Here is a 25478-nt window from a genome sequence, read left to right as displayed (position 1 = left end):
TTAGTTGTCTCTTCTTGAGGCTAAACAAGCGCAACTCTCTCAACCTTTCCCCGTAGGAGTAACGCTCCAATCCCTCAAACGAGGATGGAGACCCGGCCAGAGGTAGAGGCAGCTCTCACTGGGAGCTCGAAGCAAGATGTGACTGTGCAGCGCCGGAGCGCACCACGGGTCACTTCGGCAGGCGGCCGGGGCAAGGCTGAGCCCCCCGGGCCACACTGCCCGCACCGCTGTCGGGGCGCCCAGCGGCAAGGCCGCGGCGGGCCGAGGAGGGCCGGGGCGGGGCAGGGCAGGCAGGCCGGGCGGGCCAGGCGGGCGCTCCCGCCCCCGGCACTGCGGCGCGGCCCGGCCGCGGCTCCGGCGCAGCAGAGGGCGCTGCGCGGGCGGGCGCGGGCCTGGGCGCGCCGCTCCCGGCGGCGGCGGCGCAGTTCCCGTTCCTGTGGCTGTTCCCGTTCCCCTCGGGCAGGGCCGGGCGGCGGCCGCGTCTCGTCCTCGCTGCCCCCTCCTCCCCGTGCCTCGCAGTGGTCGGCGCCGGTGGCGGGGAGGGCGGGGAGGGAGCGCGGCGCCGCCGCATGCATCGCTGATGGAGCCGGGCTCGGGGCTGCCGCAGCGCAGGGCGGGGGGCGGCGGGCTGGACCTCGGGGCGGGCTCGGCGGCGGGGTCCCCGGCGCTCTCGGGGGGACAGTCCCGCCGCAGGAAGCAGCCGCCGCGCCCGGCCGACTTCAAGCTGCAGGTGATCATCATCGGGTCGAGGGGGGTGGGCAAGACCAGCCTCATGGAGCGATTCACCGACGACACCTTCTGCGAGGCCTGCAAGTCCACCGTGGGTAAGGGAGCGCGTCCCGTCCCGTCCCGGGGGAGGGGGCGCTTCTCGCAGGGCCCGGCCGTGGGAACGCGGGGCTCGGTGCGGCGGCCGCCCTTCCCCGGCCCCTGTCCCGCCTCTCCCCGAGTGCGGGCCCGCTCCCCCCTTGCCAGGCATTCCCTCCCAGACCTTTCCCGCTCCGGGGCGCGCGGTGGTCCCCGTCCCCTTCCCGCCCAGGACTGCGGGGTTGGGTCTCCCCGGGTGGGTTCCTCGGCCGTGGGAAGCTCAGGGGGATTGGTTGGTGCCGGACTTCAGCAGCGCTTCTTGGAAAGATCGTGGATGTCCTAGTTACCTTTGCGAGTACTGTGAAGCTGCTGGTTGTCCTGTTCCAGCCTTGCTAAGGTTTAGCAAACAGTTAAAAGAAAAAATTAGGCATGGTTGGTGAAGCAGGTTTTTTGTGCATAAGTCTTAGATGTTGCGTGTAAGGAGACAGAAATATTTCAGTAGTTGAAAAGTTGCAGTGTGCATTTTGTGTACTCTTCCAATGTATTATTCAACTACTCTTCCAGACCGTAGTCAGATTAACTCCAGATGGCTGCTATGGCTTCGTGAAGAACACCCCGGTGATGTTAGATCCGAGGTTAATGTTTTGTTTCTTGAGAACGCTGTGTGTTTGGCTCTTTATACAACTAACTAGCGAGCAAGCTCCTAGTTCTGTAGTGTGCTGTCTTATTCATGGTTTAGTCATCTGTGCGAGTCTCAGAGGTAATTTAACGCCTGCTGTCTTTTAATACACAAGTGTGTAAAGGGAGGAAAACAAGCTAGTTGGTCTGTGTTGTTATTAGAGTCCTATCCTTGAGCTGAACTCTTGAGTATTGCAGCAAGGTGATTGTTAAAGTCTGTGTCACCGGAAAATATGTATGCTTAGCTTAATTGTAGTTTGGAATGTGGGGGAATTTATAGCATCTGAAGAAAAGTGGTTGTATTGCCTTTTAGAAGCTGAGTTATTACTATCCAAAATTATCTTCCTATAACAAAATGATGCGCAGTTACTCATACTTTTGTTTTAATGTGTGTTTTGCCAGTTACTTAATTCTTTCCTAGGCTAAGAATCCAGATCTGGTAGTACAGATTAGCACTGTTATGTTGATAAATTTTTTTAAGTTGGCAACTTAACCTTGTAGAAGTTAGACAGTTTCAGAGGCATTAATCCTCAAGGGATGTGTTGTAATGAAGAAATGTAGATGGCTTGCCTAGATAAACAGATTCATTGAATTTATGGTACAACTGAAGTACAGTTAATAGAGGAATGTATTCTTCATAAATTCTCCAAGTCTGGACATTGATTTTAATTCTCCTGCATCTTCCTCAGGCTGACCCACATTAAGGGTGCTGTGAAGCCTGGTCTGCTCTCTGTAACTGGGGTTAGTTGCCTGCTGTGAATCTTGGGAAGTGAGGGGAGTTGGTCTAGACACCGGTCCAGACTTCCAGGCTGGTGCCTTTTGAACAAAACTGATTTCCTAAATAACTGAGACAGTGATTTAAGCAGAGAAGCTTCCTTATTTTAGGGAAGAAACAGGAAATAAGTAGTGATATGCTGCTAGACAGAAGGTTACGTAATGTTTGTTGTACAAAATGTGCCAACATAAAGCAGCATAGGGAAATCAACTTGTGCCAAAATACATGTAGAAGGACTTGATAGTAATGCCATTCTTTCAAGGTCCTCAGACTAAACTTGAGAGCTGTTGAGATTCCCCCAGATCTTTTGACTGCTGTATGAAAGAGCTTTTCACAGTCAGCTTGTTCTCTAGATTTTTTTTTGCGCTATAAAGTAACCTCTGCTATTTACATTTCGTATAGATAGAAAACAACTGACACTCCAAAACAACCTGAGTTCAGCCTCTCATACACAGATGAAATCACAAAGCTCTTCCTTTGCCATCACTTAGCTGCAGTGGTTTTCAAGAATTTGCAAGTGGAGAATGATGTTTTGAAACATCAGTGAAAATGCTGTAACTGATCCAGTTATGTAAACTAAATATACCTTGAGATTAAATTTGAAAAGGCCGTGTAACCAACCAAAAAACTGCATGTTGTTGTATGTACCTTATATTAGCAAAGCTGTATTTAAAATGAAATGCTAGAATATGTATTTACTTCCTTACCTTGACATTAATAGTCTCAACCTTACTTTCATGTTTTTATACTAAAACCTGTGGCTGTATAAGACAAAAAGGATATTTACTACCTTAAGCTTTTGTATGAAAGCAGAGGCTACTCAGAGGACTTCCTTCAGCAGTGGCAGAATTGCAAATGTCCAAAGACGTTTTCTGTCTCTGGTCCCCAAGTGCTGATAATAGTGCCATGTTATTGAAAAGTGGAGCATTTCTGCAGAAAAGGGAAGGTGTGGATTCAATTAAGAAAGATACAGTATTTAAATGCTAATTTAAGAAGACATTGCCAGATAGGTTAAAAAAAGTTCTGTAATGAAAACACATCAACATGTCTTCAGTCTCAGCTCAGATACGGAACTTCTTTGAAAGTGTTCAAAAATAGCTTGGCAGAATTCAGCACATTATTCATAACAGCACACAGTGTGCTGTTGATCTAAAATTCTTTTGATGTATTTATTTTGGGCATAAAATTAGTTGCATGGAATATTGTGTCTCTTTAAATCTGCTATTTACATAGCACTGAGACTACCCAATATGCTCAAATATTTACTGATTTTTGAAAAATGTAAAATTTCTCCATTCCAGTAAATCCACTGTCTTTCCATAATGGAATAATAACTTGCTCAGGGCTGATACTGGGATCATACTAGCTTTGTCAACAAGCACAAATGTACACTTTTTCTTTTAAAGTAAAATTTGGTCTCCATTTATTATTTGTTGTCTGCATTATTCACTTAGAAGCAGATTCCAAAGCCATCACTTGTAGGTTTTCCAGACTTGACAATTAAAAAAAATGTGCACCAAATATGGTGTGAAGAAGAGTGATCTTTCCAACGGTAGTGGTTAAATACTCATTGCCACGTTTGTAAAAAGATTCAAGCGTGGGGATGAAGAAACAGTGTTTCCCTCTGATTCATCCACCCCCTTATCACACCTCAACTAGTTCTTATCCTGAAAGAAATACATCCTAATTCAGATCTCCATAGTTGTGATGTTATTTTTTTTTTTAAATGGTATTATCTCAGCATCTTTTTCACCAGAGTCCCTTTATTAAATATTCAATGGCCTCTGTTCTCTTCCCAGTGTCGGTCTAGCTACTGCTTAGTCTCAAAGTTATATGTCCTACATAGTCCACCAATTCTTAGTTCACTCCATCTCCCTGCTGTTTTTCTTCCATGACAGACCTACAGAATTCCTGTACTCAGCAGTACTTCCTGTTGATCTAATTTTTCTGCAGACATTACACTTCTCTCTGGGTTTTATTCTCTGAACCTGAGGTGCCTGCTCTCCCAAACATGACGCCCTGCACTGACTCACCTCTTAGGATGCTGATTGTCCTGGTTCCTCAGATCAAGTTGAGCTCCTCAGCTTTTTTTTTACATGCTGGCTCAGTATGTAAAGTCTCTTGAGACCTCATCTTATCTTTCAGCTCTTTTCTACCAGGTCTAAAATCATCCCAGGAAAGAGGCCTTGGCCTTGATAATGCCAGTGCAGTTTATGTGCCTTTTGCATTGCTGGCTGTTTTAGCAGCTGTTCATAGGAAAACAAAGTGTCACTTGTAGTAAACAGTAAAGCTTCCTTCCATCCTCGTTTACAAGCAAAATGATAGTGGAGTTTGTAATGGGGAAGGTTTGTTGTGGATCAGGATGGGAATTTAGTGACCTGTGATCTGTTCTGGGCTAATTGTAGCCTGAGGGATCCAGATCAGTGGCATGTAAATGCAAGATTCCTTTGACTTCAAAGAAATGCTCTTTGACCTTCTTACACCTTCATGTGAAATGGTGTGGAAGTCAGAAACTCCTGAGATTTATGGAGGTCCATTGGTTTTCACTACAAGTGTTATTTTTCTTATTATTTATTTTTAAAATACCCATGTCCGTGCAAAATTCCTAGAGTCCATCAAATAAACAATAGCTTTATCTTCTATCAGAATGCTCTTAGATAAAGCAACTTCTGTCTTTAATATATAGACATTTGTGTATGGTATACAAGTATATACATATATACCTTTTTATATGTACCTATACATATGTTTGGGGTTTCTGTCAGAATTCAAACCTGTCTTCATTCTCTTTATCCTTAAAAAACGTGGGCTAGCAACATGAATGTTTGGTTTCATTCCCGTAAGCGTGTCATATAACATAATGATTTTCACTTACAAGTATCAGAGTACTCACTTTTGAAGTATAATTTTTCAGAACTGCTCTTTAAGTTACTACTCTTCAATCTTTTTAGTTATCTAATTCTCACAGGCATTGTAAATATAGTACATGGCTTACTAATAATTTGATTTTTGTTTTCAGTAAATCAAAACTATGGCTTAAAAATAAATTTCGTAATTTGATGCAATCTGACATGAAGAACAATCTGTATAAAATTTTCAGAAATTTGTGAGTCAACTAAGCATTCCTTTCTTTGATACACTTGTGTGTGCCTATGGGCTCTCTGACAAGTATAATTCATTTTAATTTTTCTTTAAAGCTTTTCCCCACCTTCAGTAAGATTGCACTGAAAGCTTACTTGGTGTGGGGAAGGGGAGGAAGAGTAGAAATAGATCTTTGTTAGTTTACCATATCATGACAAAGTAACAGTAAGATGTTCTTGCTTTAATCAAGAAATAGCTTTTAATGTGAGAAATTTCTTCTGCTGTTAAAAGGAAGGAAGTTTTGATGAGGGATAAGTAATTCTGAGAGAACTGACTGTTCTTACTTTTGCATATCCAGGGTGTTAATACATCTGGTTTTATGTGTTGGCTTTTTAACTAGTGCAGAATAGTGTAAATAAGCCATACTAGTACATTATTAATGGTGTGCTGCAGTTTCCTGCCAAACTATAAACAGAGAGGAGCAGGAGGCTGGAAACTTGCAGAGAAAAACAGTTTTGTCTTACACAAAACCTTAAGATAATTAGGGAGCATGTATGAACCTTGTTTGTCTTTGGAGATGCAAATTATGACAGAAGCCTGTGCCCTGGGAGCTGCCTCTTACCTTTCGGAACAGTGTAGTCACTTGTAATGGACAACATAGAAACTCCAGCAAGTGAAAACACCTGCCCAGTCATTGTTTGCCCCAGATGTGTCAACTAAGTGTATTTTACAGTGTTTGGTATAGCCAGCAATGGTTTGCTATGCATAATCATTTGAATCCTCATAAGTGAGAAAAATTGTAATTTCAAATGGGAAAAGGTAGGTAATATAAATTATTAGAGTTTAGGAATAGGGTTTTGTGGAGGTATTGAGATTTTAATTAACAAGAAGTTACAAGGAAGAGTAAATTTCAACTTTGTTTTTTTTTTCATTTGTTAACTTCAGCTGATAGAAATATTCAGGCACTGGGTTGTATCAACACTACAGGACTGTCAGAGAGCCTTGTAGTCCCTAGTCAGGACATATATGAGAATACGCAAATAAAACAACAGGCAGAGTGAAGAGGCCACTTGAATAGTGTCAAATGGGAAGTTAGGTTTGCAGGAGAGTGGAATGCAGCTGTCAGACTCAGTCTCTGCTGTGAACAGCTGAGCGTGTCATAGCAAAGAAAAAAAAAGAAAATAGGGCCATATGATTCTCAAGGACTTCTGTGAGTTGGTTAGCAACACTTTTACTACTAATTTCTGCTGATATCCTAAGGAGAGGGAAACTTGATACCCAAAACAAAATGCTTATAGGTACTGCCTTCTAAAAATCGATGTTGTTGCTCATGAAATAGCCTTTCTTTCTCCATTCAGTTTTCCCTTCAGGTCAAGTAGTTGTTGACCAGTAGCTTAGTGTGTTTTTCTGGTTTATAATCAGAAATTTGAAAAGAGGTCTTGTTCATGAAGCTACAGAGAGACTTTTTCCTTCCAATTTCCTCTTCCACCTCATTCTGTTTGACAGCATTTTGGTACAAGCTTTGAACTTAGTGTCTTAAATAGCGTCAAAAACCTAGGTTTTCTGGAGGGTCTTAGGATTTTACTGTCCACAAGAATGTAAAGAAATGTTAATTTCCTCCTTTCTCACTGAATCGGGAAGCACCAAGTGTCTGAAATGTTTAGAAGCTGTATATTGGACGCTCAAAAAAAACATAAAATAATTTGGCTACACCTTCAACATATACTCACTTGTGTATATCACACAGAAAAAAAAGAAAATTGGTATCTGTTTCATTCTAGTCTGTAGCCCAGTTGCCAGTTGAGGTATGGGTACACTTTTATTTTAGGCAAGCAGTCTCAAATGTCTGCATGTTAATCGTTCTAGAATTACAAACTTGGAGCTCTATGGACAACGTATTTTACCTGCCTCTAAAATAATCCCCAGACATACTTAAATCTGATTTAGGACTAAATGATTCCAAATCTCTTCTTCAAATTTTTTTTAATTTGTAATGTGCAGTTTGAAAGAGGCATTTTTACTTTGGTGTGTTTTAAAAACAACCAAAATTAGATTAAAAGAAGACAAAATGGTTTAGGGTATTTTTTCCTGGTAACAGTTTCTATAACCTTTTCCTGTCCTCCGTATGTACCTTTTGTTGTTGATTGCTTTCTCCCCTCAAGCAAGACATAGAAATCAGAAGGCATGCTCTTTTCATTGTCTTTGTCAGTTTGGGGATAGGTGTAAGTATTGTTTGAGTTACAAACCAGGACTAATAAAGATGGTTGTTAGTTCAAAAGTTCATGTGACATCAGTTATCAAATGCAGGATAAGTAAGAAAATTTTTCTGCATAATGCTGTCAGATGTCCAAATTCAATAACCTGTCATAGCCTTCAAATTATCTGTTTTAAGGGTTAATTGGTATATAACTTCTGAATTTTTAAACTGATTGTGTTTCTTTAAGCACGGTCTTATTATCTTTCACTGATTGAATTACTTTGATGCAAATCACTAACAGGCCTCTGAAAATTGAATCCATTGGAATTGATTTTAGTTAGAGGGGTTTTTTTGTGCTCTATTTGCGTCTGTTTTCCCAGCTCTTCCATTAACTTTGTTACCAGGAAATCTTGTCCACTGAAAGGTCACTATGTTTGCATTAAGCAAAACTGTTTCCACTTTCTTTTTCTGTCCCTTATGAGAGGAAATTAAAGCTTGCAAATTTAAGCATAAAATGCATTGTAAGAAGTTCCTTTACTATTTTATTTCTAAACAAATACTTTAAGCTTTAAAAAGAAAGGCTGCACCCAGTTGTGTGTATCCCATTTTGTGCTTTAGCAAATAACCTCTAGTTCCTGTTTGGGGTGAGAAATTAATGTACTGTAGTCAGTTCTGGGCTAGGCTTCATTTTTGTAGGATTTCAGTCTCAACTTTGAAACAATCTCAAGTTTGGTTCATTGACAAGAGATGTCATCCTCAGTGACTTGCCCTTATCTAGAACTTCATTAATGCACTTCTGTTTTGAGTCTCTGTTCTCTTTCTTTTAAGGCTGTTTAGTTTTAAACAGAGTGCAGACAGGTTGTTTGGCTGTGTGTTTAATATACTTTAAACCCTTGTATCCTGGTAGCCCTTAGTTTTTCCTGGAGGAGGCATAGGTTCAGTTCAGTTGAGCCCATGTTGTGATAGATGTTCTTTGCATGAAGTATATTTTTCATCCAAAGTTCATGTGCTACTAACAACAACTGTGCACATTAAATAAAATGTTCCAAATCCTTACTTTAAACACACCAGGTTAGTGTTGCTGTCCTTAATGCCTTATTTGACATATATCTACCCTGTGGGGAGAGGTGATGCTTCTTTGCAGATTTAAGTCATAGTGCAAACTCAGTCAGTATACTTTCAAATGCTTCAATAAATGCAAAATCAGAGACCCAAGCAAGAGGCTGAGATCTGTGTTTTTGTGCCTTTTTCATTAGTTTTTGGAGGATGTTTGTTTGGACTCCTGAAAAAGGCCTTTCCAGCAAAAAATGAAGGTCAAAATGTGACATCCAAGACACATAACATTTTAATCCATAAAATTAAAAATAAAAAAAAGAGAGATGGTGATTTGGATTTACTTGTTGTCTGAGTGTAATAATTTTGGAAAATTATTGATTGCCTGTTGTCCATGCAAGCCTGATACATAGAGACAAGGCTGACTTTTTAATGGGAGATTGTAACAAGCCTTTTGGTTCCTCTTACATCAGTGTGACCTGTCAAATGGCATGCTTCAGTATGGTCATAAGCACATGTACTTGTCAGATTTCCTGGCATGTGTATATTCTGTTATTCACTGACAATAAATTGGCCAGCAGACCTTTAAATCCAAGCTAGGTAGCATGCTAGGTAGCAAGCTAGGTAGCACTGATAGTTTGCTGGTATTGTAGCAGCTAAAGGGAGCTTTTTTAAATCCTTTCTTTGTATAAGACATGTTATTCAGATTTAATGTAGTTGTCAACAGTAATTGTTGATTCTTCTGTTATATTGAACTATATATAAAACCATGCCAGAGTAATCGTATGGATAGCAAAACTTTCCATTTAGGTATTTCCATTAACGTATGTCAAGCTAAATAATTTCTCTCATTAACCTTTTTCTTAACTCAATGCAATATTTGAAATTGAAGTGGAAAACAAATTATTGTGTTGTTGTTTTAATTGAATTACTAATTTGTATGTAAACTCAAAGCACTGGCTTTGGCAGTCTATGGTGAGACATGCTAATGAAACCTGACAGGCTTAGGAATTTGTTTCTTTGTGTGCAAAGGGAAAGCTGCCAGATTTTTTTCCTTCAGTATTGGCAGACATGCAGCTTCTGGTATTGTGTTGATGCTTGCAGAGCATTACTAATTATAAAAAGTAGTTGAGCAACCTTTGCAGAGTTCTGGCACTCTGTCTGACTTAAGTGTTAAATGATTCAAACAATTCCGTAGAAGATTGTGTCTGCTTCTCCAAAACTGTTACTTGCTTGTATTATTCCTTCCAAAATTTCACAGTAGGGAAATATTTCATGGTATGACTTTCAGATGATCAGTAGAAAGATCTGCCTTTAAAGTAAGAATGCTGTTGATATATTATTTATTTTGAAACCATCTCTTCAATGTGTAGCCTTTTTTCTACTTCATTTTATTCATATATTGTGCCTTCTAGTCCCAGGAAGTCCCATGTTGAAAATGTGGTTTATCACAACAGGTGGATTATCTCTCCATAGTTAATTATTTTAATTTTTAAAAATATAGCAAAAGCTTTTCATTTTTTTGGTTTTTATAAGACAGCAGTGGTTTGTATAAACCACTTCCATAAAAATAAAAGTATTTTCTTTTTGCAGTTACTGAAACCTACATGAAATCCCTGTGTTGGTTTTAACACTCAGCTTGGGATCAGAGATGATTTAGACTTTTTTAACATCAGATGAATGGCAGATCATAGAGTATGTTGTGTGACAGAACGGCAGGGTTGGGAATTGGGATTGAGGTGTCTGGGCAGTTATATTCTAACTTCTTTGAGGACAGGAGAGCTTTGAGTCAAGCAATTATGGTTAATTAAGTAAAGTTCTGTCTCGTAGACAAAGTTGTGACTATTAAGACAATTGCATTTTATAGTTTAAATGCATTTATATAGAGAAAAGTCTTATAACAGTCGAAATGGATATGTGTTTCTTTAAAAAATACTATTAGAACACAATTACAAAATTCTCATTTCACACACTTTGGATACTAGAACATAGCTGGATCATTTCTCTTCTGCTATTGCACTAAGACAGTTGCTTTTCAGAAGTGTGCAAAAAGATTTCTTGAAGTTAGGATTAATAAGTTCTTTGAAATTTTAATCATTCGAATATCTTTGTCAATATGCATATGAATACTTGAAAATTGCCAAGAAAGTTTTAGACTGTTTAGTACAAATCAGTTTAACACATTACTTCCTGAGGTTTGAAAGAGATACGTGTTTGTAAGTACAGGCATCATATGTCCTGAATATCTCTCCAAGAATTGGTGATTAAGTGTGCTAGACACTATTAAGGACATGGAGAACAAGGAAAAATGTCATGGTGTGATGACCATTACTTTTATCATATGCAATATGCAAGCTGTTAGCGGGGATATTTGTTCAGGAGAATGAAGGTCAGTGATAGTTCCATTTATTTATTTTGGCTGAACAATGCCCACCTGCTTTGCAAACTAAAAATATGGACACAATGGTCAAGTTCAGTCCCTTCTGTCAAAGTTTAAATTCAGTCTCAGTTCTTGATATCAGCAGGGACACTCAGCTTTTACCATGGATAGTCTTTGGGAAAATGTGTCATTTTTGTTAGAGAAAATAAAAACCATTTTTCCTCTTTAGTTTCATCCTTGTTCTTAGTTTACAATTGCATGTGAAATAGCAGAAGTGTTTCCAACACATTATGCTTCTACACTTCTGTGTGAGTTTTAAGTGTACAGGTCTGAAGCATGTTCTCATGTCTTTCTATTTCTCCCTTTTTAATTTAGCTCTGTTAGGAGAGATGATGTGTAGAAGGAAGAACTGAAGCAAAATCTTCATACAAATGTATCCTAAAATGAACAGGTTCACAATCTGCAAATCTATGATATTCTAAGATATTTATTCCTGACACATTTTTATAGTTAAGGTGGTAATCTGTTGTGTCTAGGTATTGTCGACCTTATTATTGACCACAATATGTCTTATGTGTTGCTGGCCAGCATTATTTTTTTAATAGAAGTTAAATCTTTCTGTATAACAAAGTCTTCATGTTTCTGTCTTTGATATTTAGCATGCATTCAAAATTTGACTGGGGTTTTGAGACAATGAATAAAAGTACCATACAGGTATAAAACAAAATTTTAAAAATCAAATAACCTCTTTGAATATAAGAAGTTTGCTAATAAATATTTGCAGAACTTAACAATGACAGTCTTGACAAACTTCTTCATAAACCAACCTCAATTCCAGCACTTTACTACAGCACTTTACAGATGCTAAGCATCCATCCTGGGAGCCAGACCTGTATAGTTCCTGCTTCACAAACAGCAAAATTGATGCGGAGGGATTGGTTCTGCTCCATGCCTCTGGGGCATCTGTGCCAGATGGAAGTAGAGCAGGCTTGTCCTTGACAGTCGAGGTGAATAGGAGAGAATCATACTGTGCCTGTTGTTTAACTGTTGTGTTGGGTTTACCTGCTGCTGGAAATTTTGCACAAAGTGGAAGGTTTATGTTGTGATGCTGCCAGATTTGATGCTGCCTGGCTCACAGGCTGTATAGTGGTTGTCAAGTCCCCATGATGTTTCTGAGTTAACCATAGTGGTGCAAACCCTTCTGCTTGTTCAGACTGTTACAAGTTGATCTAAAAAAAAAGTATCAAAAATTAATAATTACACCCTCATTACTTTTGCTTCTTATTCCTCCTTTTCTGTTTACTGTATTTTATTTATAGGTGTTGATTTTAAAATCAAAACAGTAGAGCTAAGAGGAAAGAAAATTAGATTACAAATCTGGTAAGTAAAACAAACATGCAACCAGCAGTATGTTTTAATTTTTATGTTCTAGCATGAATTAATATGCTTGTCTAATACTACTATTAACTGTTATAAGCTGGTTTAGCTCTTACCCTATTACTTCTCTCCTCCATTCCCACAAGACTTAAACAAAACCAAATAGCTCTTCAATTTTTGTGAGGGTAAAGGAGGAGAAGGAGAGATAAAGTTAGAAGTAGGGCATGAATGTAATTACTGAAATATTAATGCATCACAGAGGCCTTGAGCCCCTTTTCCTGGAAGAATGACATCACCTACACAAGAAATAGTTCTACAAACAACAAAAGTTGACTGTGTTAAATAGAGACTAGGGAAAGTATATTTTGTTTTCTTTATTTTTCTGGACTGATTAAAACTGACCTTCATTGTAGCAGCAATTATAAAGCAACTGAAGTATTTTCTAAACTGTTTTTCTAAAACTTGGTATAGGCAATGCTGTTTCTTTAACACTGTTTTTAAATAACTTCAAAGTGGAGGGCATTCAAGACTTAAGTAAATCATATCCACTCTAAACAGCATGGAAAAATAAAGCAATCCCATGCAAATAAGACTGTACCTTAACTGGTACTGATGTCCTACTACAGAAAGCTCAGTGTCTAAGAGCTAAACTCTTCCTTTCTGGAGCAGGCTACATGATTTCTGGTAATGGTTCTCCATGTTGGTGATTGATACAATTTTTATTGTTTAGAAATTATTGAGCTAAACACTCCTTTCTTTTGCAGAGTAGTACAATACATAAACATAATTATGAGAGAATAAACCAGCTATGTTCTATACATTAATCTTACATACTACTATGTAGAAGCTTAGCTTTGGTTTATTAACAGTGTGTGGTGCATAATTGGCATTGTAGTTAAACTGTTAAAGCTTCTTAACAATCCATAGAGGGGGGAGAAGCTCTAAATATTCTTTTTATTACACTTTTGGGATATTCTGGTAGTTTTTCATTATTAACTACATGGATGCAGTGAATTCAGTTTACTAACTCCTCTTGGCAGGTCACCATCAATTCTGTCTGTCACACCATGTGTCTGTCTTGCTTCCCTCTGAGTTAACTGCTGCTTCATCTTTGGTCTCATCCATCACCTAATACTTGAATGTTAGTGGCATGTCTTCATTCATCTGTCCATGTTTGGAAACCTATGACCACAAGACTGGCAGTTGAGCCAGCAATTGTTAGCCAGGGTCTGCTGGAGCTGACAGAGGTAACAAAAAATTCTGATGTGGAGATGCTAATGTATGCCTAATATGCATTCTTACTGTGAAATGTGCTAAGCCTATAACAAAAAATTCTCATGTTCAATAAATATTTTACAGGAGTGAAGTTTTTTGGAAAAGAGATGTTTAAACCATTATTTTCCACATATTGAGAATATGCTAGTAGGATGTAGGAAATGTTAAAAATTGAATTCAAAGCTGATAGGCTGCTAAGATGTGATAATTACCCCTATGGGAAGCCTTACTAAAATGGCAAGGAAAACACAATATTAAGAGATAATACTTCAAAATATGATAAAATCCATAAAGATGGCATCCTGCTCCTAAGTATCACTTTCTCTCCAACAGTGGCTGTTAAAATGTTGTTCTTATACTTAATCTTTAAAATTGCCTTGGCATGCTTCCAGTTTTTTAGAAAAGCAGTTAGATAAGCACAACTTTTGCTAATTAATTCTGAATTCTGTTGTGCTTGTTATTTGGCCTAAATATATAAACTCTTACTACCACAGAATAATTTAGGTTTAAAAAGACCCTTAAGATCAGTGAGTCCAACCATTAACCCAGTGCTGCTAAGTCCACCACTAAACCCTGGCTCCAAGGGTCATGTCTGCATATCTGTTAAGGTTGCCTTGGGCAGCCTGTTCCAGTGCTTGACAATCCTTTTGGTAAAGAGATTTTTTTTTTCCTATGAGCCAATCTAAATCTCCCCTAGTGGAACTTGAGGCTGTTTTCTCTTGTTCTGTCCCCTGTTACTTGGGAGAAGAGGCCGACCCCCACCTGGCTACAGCCACCTTTCAGGGAGTTGTAGAGAGTGACAAGGTCTCCCCTTGGGCCTCCTCTTCTCCAGGCTAAACAACCCCAGCTGCCTCAACTCCTTATTGTACCTCCAGTTGTTGGATTCAAGAGGAAAGCAATTTACCAAGTCAAACACTTGGAAGTTTAGAAATGCAGACTTCAATTGCATGGCTGATCGTAAGTCAGCCTCCTTTCATACCTACACAGTGACAGAATTTAGGCTGCCTCATACTTCCTTGGTAGTCTTATATACATTGATTGTGGTAACTTTACTACAAAAAGACCTGTTTTGTTCAGTGAACAGACAATTTCTGAAGTTTACACTTACCTGTTTTCTTAAAATTACTAAAGTTACATTTCAAAGCATGAAATTTTGCCTATTTTTTTTAGTAATATGAAGATTCTACTTCTAGAGTCAAACAAGAATGGTTTTTAAAAAGTTTACTTTGGTATTTTTATGGTCACTTGACCTGTCTCTCCCCTGACCACTATCAGCAGAGTGTTTTCCACAAAACTCTACCACTTGAGTTTATCAAAAGATACATTAGAACAGAGTACAGTGTTGAATATTTCAAGCAATCAGGTGTGCAAGACATCCTTTTGAAAGCAGCTTTCACACCTGCTGCTGTTAGGAGAGTAGAATACAAAAGGATTTATCTCCTGTGTTCCTTCAATAATGGGGATCTGTGCCCTGAGGATCACAGAGGTGTCTGCTCTTGCCTCTAGCTTCCTATCTAGTCCCTGCTTTCCCTATTTCCCTGACTTCCAGTCAGTAAACAACCTGCTGCTCCTTAGATTATGCAATGATAGAGCTTCACTGAAGACACAGAGTAGTATCCACCTTTCTGTGCCACCAGGAACACTTAGTAGTGCCCCTTGGGTTGCCAAAAGTTGTAGGATGCGGTAAATCAGCTTCTGCCATGCGGTCCTGGGCTGACACAAGCTCCTGTGTCCTGTAAGAAGTAATCCCTGCATGCAGCTCAAGTCATGAGGTAGAGTAACCAGAACTGCTGGATATTGTGAGTGTCCAGGTAAATCAAAGCATCTGTGAATCAGTGCTTCTTCAAAGCTGGAAAACTGGATCAAATAATAGGAAGCCCTCTCTGATGCTTTGAAGCAGGACAGGAACTGTGCCCTCTCACCTGAGTAATCTGGGCAGTCACTGACACAGCAGTCAGCAACTTCCCCTCTGAAGGGAAGGACCTGGCTGTGGGAAGCAGTGCTGCCCTGCCACTGTGCCCAGTTCCTCACTGGATCTCCAAGGGAGCTCTCTGATACCTCAGCAGGTTTAATGCTCAAGGTAGCCAGCAACTTGGAACAAAACAAGCTTGTTCTTTTTCTGAAGGTGTTTTAAACCGGTGCATTCTCATAAAAAATTCACATTCTGCCTGCTCTGTTTTCTGAGAGACAGTTGTCTTGGAAAGTCCCAGTTCTAGAATATATAAGAATGTAGTTTCTTTGGTTCAGTACCTCTGAAATAAATTATTTATATAATAAAAAATCTTAAATATATTTGTGGTTTATGGGAGGAAAAAAATCTGACAGGTAGAACTAGCCTCTAAAAATACTTTAAAGCATTTTTAACAATATTGCATGTAGGTTCCATAGAAGTATATAGAGCATGTGAAAGTGTTAAATTAGTATTAAGTTTTTATGTAATTTCAAAATATTTTCACTCCTATTACCACTTTGCACCACCACTCATAAAAAGTTAATTTAACTAGAGAGCCAGAGACAGTTTTGAGTCTGTCCATGTGTTTGTTTCAGCTGGTTTAGGTAGACACAGAGAACATTTATATAAAAGAGAAATTATCCAAAGATATTTTAATTCACTGTATTTGTATTCTGTTTTATGCAGTCTGCCATAGAACATGACAAGTCAACACTTGAAAGTGGCCTTTGTGTGATTTTTTTAATTTGCTTTTGTTTGTTGTAATGTGTGTTTGTATTTTTGGAGCAATGTCTAGTTTCTGTTTGGGAAGTAAAAACAATCAAGCAGTTGGATTCTCTAATTGTAGATTATAGCTGGTTGAGGAGTCATACACTGTATGTTTCTGATAACAAATTAGAAAGACCAATGCTTTTCATTTAGAAAACTGCTTTTAGCATTAAAAAAAAGTAATCTGATGGGGTTTTTCAGTTATGCCATGTCATTATTTAAGTTGTAGTAACTTCTTATTTGAACTTCTTGAGTTTAATTTAATTGGAATTAAATTGAACTGACTTCTGCTATTGTGTTGATTCTGACCAGAGCAAATAAAGAACTAGTAGCACTTAGTATCACTTCTGAAAGTCATGAAGCTATGTACTACTAGCCCAGTTAAACAGTGGTCATCTCTTCTTCCAGCTTTCCACTAGTGCTTCAATAGCTATCCTTACTAAAATACTCCAGCTGCAAGGAGTGCAACAAGAAAATAGTATAGCAAGAATAATTGCTCCAGCCCTGCACATTAGAAGAAAGCATTTGAAGTAGGATGTGCTTTTAATGTTAGCTCTGCATTAGGGGTTGTCTTTTTTTTCCTCAACACTGGATAAATTTGCTGCACATTTTCATGAAAAATATGATGGCACCTAGTAGAAGACAAGATTTTCCATGCTGAAGATCAACTTGATACTCAAACTGCAGTTTACTTAGGTAGCCTGGGGTTGCATTTTAAACTTACTTATTGCAGAAATAGTTTTCCAGCTTTCACCTTACAGTTTGAAGACTAGTGCAACGTAAGGGTAATGTTTGAGACAAAAAATTGAGCTTTTTTTCTTCAACTTCTCAAATGAAATAAGGGTTAGAATATCATGCTCACAATCAGAAACCTTCTGACTGCTGTCATTTCCACCTGCTGCAGGAGAGATGAAGTGTGGGAGAGTCAAGGCAAAGAAAGTCAGCCATGATCCACTGTAATTGGCATGACTCAGGTGCCAGTCAGTGGTCATCTGGCCATTTATTATAAGTAGTCAGCAGCCAGACTGTCCATGGGTGTTCTAAACTGGCCACAGCATGTGGTGTTTCCCAAACAGTCAGCAAGCCAGACTACAGGTTGTGTGACATTTGGGTGAAGGACCTACATGAACAGGAGCGCAGGGTGCAGCTTCCTAGGAATGCTATAAACTTTTAAAGAGCCTGAGGGTGTTGTGGAGAGAGGAGAAGTTGATAGTACCAGGTGGACTTGGAGACAGAGTACTCAGCAGAGCCGGGGAAATGGGGGGCTGGAGATAGCTGGAGTGGGAGTGTTGTGTGCTGTTGCATAGTTCTCTTCATGGCCTACTTATCCACTGATGACTGCCTTCAGGGAGGGTGGCTGAACATTAGTGAACATTTGTTTCTCCTCTGTTTTTATAATTTATGTACTCAGTGATCTGGTACCCTGTGATGGAGTTACTAAAGGTCCTTAGCACTCATCTGAAGGCACAGACAGGTGACTCTGAAATACCCTCTTTATTTCTGTGTAACACTAAGGGCACAGAAAAGAGGAAAAAGACTGGCCAGCAAAACAAACTGACAGACAAACAAAACCAAAAAGCAACATTTCCTATTACTCTGAACAAAGATAGAATTGGTATATTCTCCCACATGAGATATGCCCTTCCACCTGCCATGTAGTTATTTGTGCTCAGAATGATGGAACTCCCATCCCTAGTAGACCTCATCAGTAGGCTGGATTAGCAACACATGACAGGGGCTGGTCTGCAAGGTCATAATTCTGAGAGTTCTGTTCATAAGCACTAGAGCAATGTTATCCATATGTGGAAAATTAACGGTTCATACTAAAATTATTAAATTTTTAACAGACTGTACATCCAAAGGACCTTCCAAAGTATGAATCTGACCTTAAGAAGTAATGAAAAAGAATGTAGAGTTACTTGCTCTGAATAATATTATATATATATATACATGTATATATATATATATATACATACAATATCAGCTGCCAGAACTTGTATTGCCTTACAAAAAATGCCTCATTAGTGTTAAGAAAACAGCCAATTAACTATCTAAAACTGGTCTGCAATACTACTGGTGCTTGACTTCATTGAAACAGGCTACCTATTTTCATTTTCTGTAGGTTGCCAGAGGTTTATATGAATATAATTCTGAAGTTCTGAGAGTGGGGTTTGAATAAAAATAAAACAAAAATGGATGTAGTAGGAATTTGCTCTTTTCTGGCCCTTGTTGCTGTGTCATTGGCTTGCAGTAAAGTATAAGTCATTATTTTCCCGCAAGCTATGAAGCAGAGGTTCCAGATATTTTTCTAGTAGACACTGCTTTACTTTTTAAGATCACTAGCAAATATTTGTTGCTATCAAGTATACTTGTGGTAATTTCAGGGGCAAGTTAAATACTTCACTTTGAAACTTGCTTGAAATTCCTAAAGATTTTATGCAGAGTAAGATAGGCTTGTGGGAGTCTATTCTACTGCTTGTTGCGGATAGAACCTTAAAAGGATTAAAACTTTAGGACAATCAATGTGGCATTTTGTGGACATGACTTTCTTTTTTTTTTTTTTGGTAACAAGTGTTTCAGGTCTCCATTGTTAGTCTCATTCCCAAGTTCATTCTCCTCCTCCTTTTGTCTAAAATGTGACTGTTGAAGAGGATTAATTTTGAAGTGTTGAGTCCCAGTGTACATGCACACAATTTTCCTCCCTCCACTCTTAATTTTGATCCATCTTTTGATTTGTTCTAACAGTGAAATTTCAAAATTATCAATTGACTTTGGGGGCTGAACTCAAGCAGCAAATGCTTGATTACTTTGGAACACCATATAACTTACTTTCCAGTTGAGATGCCAGTCACATTTTAAGACTTAGGATATGCACCAGCTATTTTTTTAGTATAACTGCCAAAAAATCTTCCCTAGGCAGGCTTGATGATGTGATTAGAAGCAGTTCAAAAGTTTTCATGGTTCAGTAAAAAATAACTCTTCTGTCTCATCTGCTTTGGAACAGAAGCCATAGCTAGTATGGGTAACTTAGTGTCATTGCTGGAAATTTGTCTCCAGTGTCAATGCAACCTGTCTGAAATGCCTACAGTGCTGACAGTGAGCACAAAAATGTTACTTGCACACCTCAGATAAGTAGATGCAAGCTGGAAAGCCACATATCTAGTGCAAAAGTTGTATCACTTAGTGTCTTCTCACTCTTTTCATTCACTTCTGTGCCAGTAGGTTTTGTAGTAGTTCTAGAACCATGGCTGAAGTGCTATGGTTGATCAAAAAAGAGTCAGAAAGCTCAAATTATAATGATGAGTACATTGCTTATTTTATAGTTGGATGTGTTTAATAAGCATGTATCCATTTATTTTTTCAATTTTTCAGGGCTGTTAAAGAACCCAACCAAAAGTCCACAAAACAAACAACAAACCCCAATAACATAAAACCGGCTTTATCTCCTGGTACATTTTCATTGGATAGCTTCACTCAGACACATGTAGAAATGTTTGGTGGCCTTTCTTGGTGAAGTTAGTATGGGATAAATAGTTTTAATATGAAAACTTTTTATGATTGAATATACTGTTCCTCCTTTTTTTTTCCTTAAATTCACACATATGGAAGGAAATGTAGTGTCTCTAATGAATGTGGGAGTGTTATTATTAAAATGTAAACAAAGTTATTCTGTACTTTGCAAATTGGTGAAATACTTGTGCCACTGTTTGCTGCTGCTTCTTAGGGACACAGCAGGTCAGGAGAGATTCAACAGCATTACCTCAGCTTATTACAGAAGTGCCAAGGGAATTATTTTGGTGTATGATATCACCAAGAAGGAAACATTTGATGATTTACCAAAATGGATGAAAATGATTGATAAGGTATGCCTTAAGTATTTTCTTTTCATGTGCTTTTTTTTTTTAACAAGGATTTTTTTTCCCCTCAAAGAAATTTATGGCATCAGTTTAGGATTAATAAACTACTGTCAGCTAATTTTCACTGATTACTTTTAGCCAGAATTTAATATTGATGTATTTTTGTTGCAAAATGGTTGTCCATTTCTGCTTTCTTGAACTAGAATTGCCCCAGTTAGAAGTGTCAGTGAAAATCTCTAATGTTGCTCACTTACCTTTGTGGGTGGTGGGTGGTGTGGGGGTGGTGTTTGTTTCCTGTCTGTGAAATAAGGTCATTGTGTTCATTCTTAGATAAACTAGAGCAGCTAGTTCTCAAGTCATGTTTTAAAAATGGAATTTAAAAATTGGGATTTTTTGAAATAATGTTTGGGAAGAACATTTACCTATAAACTGTGTCAGTATGGTTCCATTTAGTAGTGGAATTGCCCTTTTTTGTGTTGTGTTTGCATGACAAAATCATAGTTAATTAGAAATGTTCTAATTGCAGTATGCTTCAGAAGATGCAGAGCTTCTATTAGTTGGAAATAAACTGGACTGTGAAGTTGATCGAGAGATTACTCGGCAGCAGGGAGAGAAGGTAAGGACAGGTTTAGAGCCAAAGCTGTTGTGACATCGCTGCTGGTGGTCCGTGGCTACTCTTGTTCGGACTGTTGGACGTAAGGGAGCATATTGAGAGTGGTGGTGGTGTCTCAAAATCCATGTGGTGTTTATTTGTATATATTATGCAGTTATAAGTGTTCCTGTTGGAGTAGTGCATCTTAGGTCTAAAGAAAGAGTAAGCTACAAGTTGGCTTACACTCTACCAGTAGTGTAGGGGATACTCCTCTTTGGGGGACATAGTGAAGACTTGAAGAACAAATTGAGATCTCTGCTCATGAAATCTTTGTGGGCCTTCTTTCAGATGTTTGCTTCTCAGTACTGTTTTTGGACAGGCAACAGCCCTGGTTGATTACTTGGCTCACCTCTGTTTTCATGTTCCTTTTTTCTCTTGCAACCCCAAAAGTGTTAAGGAAACTGCCAAGAGAGTATGTTTGTTGTAGTGTGATACTCAGCACCATCTTGACCAGAATGATGTCAGTATGGGCATACACAAACATTTGGAAGTGAAGGCTTATTACAAACTTTTCGAGTCATTTTGGAGCTGATTCTTGCATCTGTACTTCCCTTTTCTACATTTTGAATAATAAAGCTGAAATTAGCTGTTCTGAGAAGTTCTTCCTTTTTGGCAGTCTGCAGCAATACGTGTCAACTGAATACATGAATTAAGTCTGGAAAAAATGTAAAGCACTTTTCCAATAAATGTGTTTTAAGCAAAAATTAGGTATATGTTGCAATATTTGCTGTACCATGCAGATTCTGGATTATTTATTGAATTAGACCTCAGTCACAGATTTGGGGAAAGTTGTGTGTTTGGGGTTTTTTGAAGGTTTTATGAGGCGAATATACTCACTGTCTGTGGCTGTTTGCACATATCTTCATGGAGTTATTTTATTTTCTCTCCCATCAGTTTGCACAGCAAATAACTGGGATGCGGTTCTGTGAAGCAAGTGCCAAGGATAATTTTAATGTGGATGAAATATTTCTAAAACTTGTTGATGACATTCTGAAAAAGGTAAAATACTCAGGTGGTAGTATTCCTCTGGTCACACAAATGGTCAATGTTTAAATAATGACTGCACATGCTTGGGAGGACAGAGAGCAAGTACAGATTGTCAGGTGAAACTTTTGAATAATGCATAGTGGGCATGATGCAGTTCACAGGCTGCTGACTACAGCATTTCATTAATAAGACCCAAAAGACCCCAAAATTGAAGCTTTAGCTGTCAGTGAACTCTTGAAATGAGTTCTTTCTATGCAGATGACTGTTACAAGTGATTTTTCTTTTCTTTAAGATGCCACTGGATGTTATAAGAAATGAGTTGTCCAACAGTATCCTGTCCCTGCAACCAGAGCCAGAAATCCCACCAGAACTGCCTCCTCCAAGGCCACATGTCCGTTGCTGTTGACTTGTTACTTCCTCCAGAATGAAAAATATGAGCAGGAGGGTAAAGAATCTGTACTACTCTGCACTACAATCATTTGGCAGTTTCTTGTTGCACTTTGTTATTCGAGTCAGAGCTACACACTAACTTGTAAATATGCAAATATGCGATCCTATGTAGGATTCAACTATAACATTTAATTATTACCCTTCTCCCTCACAATGATGTTTCATTCATTGCCCCAGTGTTATAAATACTGTACAGTTGGTGGGGGTTTGCCACACATCCAGTTGAGGAGGAGAAGTTAAATCTATACCTATTCTTGACATAAATGTTGTAATAGTTCTTTGTTATTATAAACAGGCAGGCAGAAGCTCTTCTGGTATGAAGATAAGTATATGGTGCTTTGCTAACTATTTTAAAGACAAATTTTTTAAAAACAGAGGACTTTATGTACAAAGCTTCCATAATCAGCATTATGTTTCCTTTTAATGTAGTGAAAACATTTTTGGCTGTAGCATCCTCTGCTGACTGGATTTATTGAAAAGCTAAGTTTAATTTTTGGCAGTCTTTTATTTATTTTGTTTAATGCTGCACCCTTTCTTTGTGTACTAAGACATCACACCTGGTGCAGATCTAAGATTGCACTTTGAAAAAGCATATATAATTTTTTGCATAAACGTAAATTTGGTTACAAGAATCATTAAGTTTCAATAAAGGAATGGAGATATATCAAGTTCTAAAAGAAGGTATAAAAAAGCAATGCTGCTGTCCTAGACAAATTCTTGATTAAAAAAAAAAAAAATAAGATGATACATTTTCCTGTGTTAAGGAATATATATGTGTATTTTTGTCTGGACATCTGTAGGGATGGGGGAAGGGAACCTAAGGTAAAATTATTTTCTTTCCTAATGGTGGAAATTATTCCCATCAAGCAAATACTGTGTTAGGATTTTGTCTGATAATGAACTTGTGAATTATATCTTTGGTATATCTTTTATTAAATGCACTGTTTAGTTTAGCTGTGGTAAATCAGTAGATGCATATTTGAATAACTTGGTGTGTCCTGAATGTTGTGGTATTGAAAAACATTGTGGTCTTTCTAAACTAATGAAGTGCAAATAAAATTTTGTATTTATGAATGACAGTGGAACTGCACCTGTTATTAGAATGACAAGTATCAAGTGATGGGTAAAAGGTAGAATCTGGAATATGGAACAACACTTGTGTTAATTTTGTTATGATTTCATTTTCTGTTTGACAGTTCCTTTAGGTGTAGTTGGAAGAGCAGCAGACGTTAGCTGTTCACCTTGGTCACTGCTCTGTTGGGAGAGCAGCTGATGACCTGGCCCAGCTGATATCTTCAAATAGCATGTGACTGCTTGTCATGCTGTCTTAGCAGGTGGTCGCCAGACTATTAATTACACTGACAACACAAGTATGAACCAGTCTTTTTCACACTACAGCTTCTCTACTTTGCATTCTCTGGTGCTGGAACCTATTTTGTCACTTTTGCCACTCTTCTAGCCAGAGCACTGGCACTGAACAGTAAAGTATACCACTGACTTAAACAGATTCTCTCTGTTTTATGGGAGAAAAAAAAGACACAACAAACTGTTAACACACACAGGGGCTAAAAAAAAAAAAAGCCCTTATTTCACTGAATAAGCTCTGACATTCTGAATTCAATGCCATGCAGGCCTGTAGCACACCTGGCTTTCTACTGAAAAATTAAGGAAAGCATGGTTGATATTTGTGCTTATGTCTTCTGCCACCTTGTGCCTAAGCAGTTTGCTTTTTTAAGTAGTAAACTTACAGTTTACTATCCTATTGGTAAGATTAAGTGAATTTCTAAAGCACTTCTAGGAATTCAGATACTGTGGGCAATAGCAAGGAAGGGAAAATTATGGAAAGTGGGTTTTAACTTGACAACCATTTTATTTTAGCTGATTTGTTTTTATTTGTACTTAGAAACTTGTGATTTTTTCCTGCAGTTTATGAATTTAATAAAAATCAAGAAATTTGACTTAGATAAACTTTCTTTTTGTAATTCTGTGCTGTTTGTATATAGGCAGATTGGGATCTCAGTCTCTTGTACCAAAAATTAAAAACTATTGCATTTAAGAAGGACATATTTATTTGAGTGCTTGAATGTTTTATTATTCATTATAAATCATAAAATTTTCAGGAAACCTGTTTGTTTTACATCCATTATACTATGAAGAGGGTTTTGTCTCCTGATTTTATCTCTACAACTGTTCTATGAATCAAAACCAGTTTATTTATGCCCTTGCTCCACCCAGAGCAGGCATTAGTGGTGTGATGTGGGAAGAGGGGAGGGGGAAAAAAGTTAGTCATGCTGCTCCTTTGTCTCATATGGAAGTTCAGCACTCAGCCCAACCTATGTTAGCATCTAATGATGAACTATTTGAATGGTCTGCACAATCATTGAGGATCATAGGATGGGAGAAAAAAGGGAAGATGGGCACAGAGGCATCTGTGTTAGCAGATCCCTGTTCTTTAGAAGCTCTGGTTAGAGGAGGGGGCATCCCCACTCTTCAGGGAGTGTGTGGGGATTGTTTCCTTCTAACACTGAGCCCAAAATGCTTTTAGTCCCTGGCAGGTTCTTCATGATGGACAAAATAAACGTGAGAGCACTTTGAGCAAGCATGGCAAGCAGAAATCTCAGGAGTGTCAGAAATTGGTTAGTATCATCTGCTCTGAAATATGGGGTTTTTTTTACTTTCTTGAATCAGAGAAATAATGAAATACTGAAATTATTAGATAGATTGTGGTCATTGAAGGGTGGTTTGCCACTGATTTCAATGTAGTGAAGATTTAATACAGTAAATTCCTGATACTGTATTGCATCCAGTTAGCACTGTGTCTTTTACCAAAGCTAAAATTCATATCTGTCAGGAGACTAAAACAATATTTGATGGTGTCCCTAAACTTTTTAACCTGACCGCAATGGATATTCAACCAGTGTGTTAACAGATCATTTCTTCACAAGTGAATAGAAAATAGGAAATTCGCCTTGTTTCTATTAGTCACGGCACAGAAAAAACTGAAACCACTGGCTTACCAGGACATCTTGAATTATGCACTGTTGTGCTGTGTGCTAGAGAAATAGTGACAGTCAAATCTTCCTTTCAGTAGATTTTGAGATACACAACTAATGTCAAGATTCTTTGAAGAAAGATGAGAAGGTGAGTGGTCCCTCAGCCACTCCTCATAAGCCTTGTGCTCCAGACCCTTCAC

The 25478-nt window shown here is 38.4% G+C and overlaps 1 protein-coding gene across 1 annotated transcript; it reads left to right on the top strand.

Annotated features, from left to right (window-relative positions):
* Positions 1–373: 373 nt before the first annotated feature.
* RAB12 (RAB12, member RAS oncogene family) lies at positions 374–24253 on the top strand. Its single transcript, XM_058831986.1, has 6 exons — positions 374–824; positions 12288–12348; positions 20064–20202; positions 20723–20812; positions 21743–21847; positions 22128–24253. Exons 1-6 carry the CDS (start codon positions 581–583, stop codon positions 22239–22241), a joined length of 753 nt encoding a protein of 250 aa, XP_058687969.1. The 5' UTR covers positions 374–580; the 3' UTR covers positions 22242–24253.
* Positions 24254–25478: the final 1225 nt, after the last annotated feature.

Source organism: Poecile atricapillus, chromosome 2, assembly GCF_030490865.1.
Source record: "Poecile atricapillus isolate bPoeAtr1 chromosome 2, bPoeAtr1.hap1, whole genome shotgun sequence".
Lineage (NCBI taxonomy): Eukaryota > Metazoa > Chordata > Aves > Passeriformes > Paridae > Poecile > Poecile atricapillus.
This window is presented reverse-complemented; position numbering and strand designations above follow the sequence as displayed.

Bases quoted from the DNA above. Each gene is read 5' to 3' on its own strand.
- RAB12 (XM_058831986.1), top strand. From the start codon at position 581: ATGGAGCCGGGCTCGGGGCTGCCGCAGCGCAGGGCGGGGGGCGGCGGG. The intron at 20,813-21,742 runs GTAAGGACAGGT...CTCTCCCATCAG, and splicing joins CTCGGCAGCAGGGAGAGAAG to TTTGCACAGCAAATAACTGG. The intron at 21,848-22,127 runs GTAAAATACTCA...CTTTTCTTTAAG, and splicing joins TTGATGACATTCTGAAAAAG to ATGCCACTGGATGTTATAAG.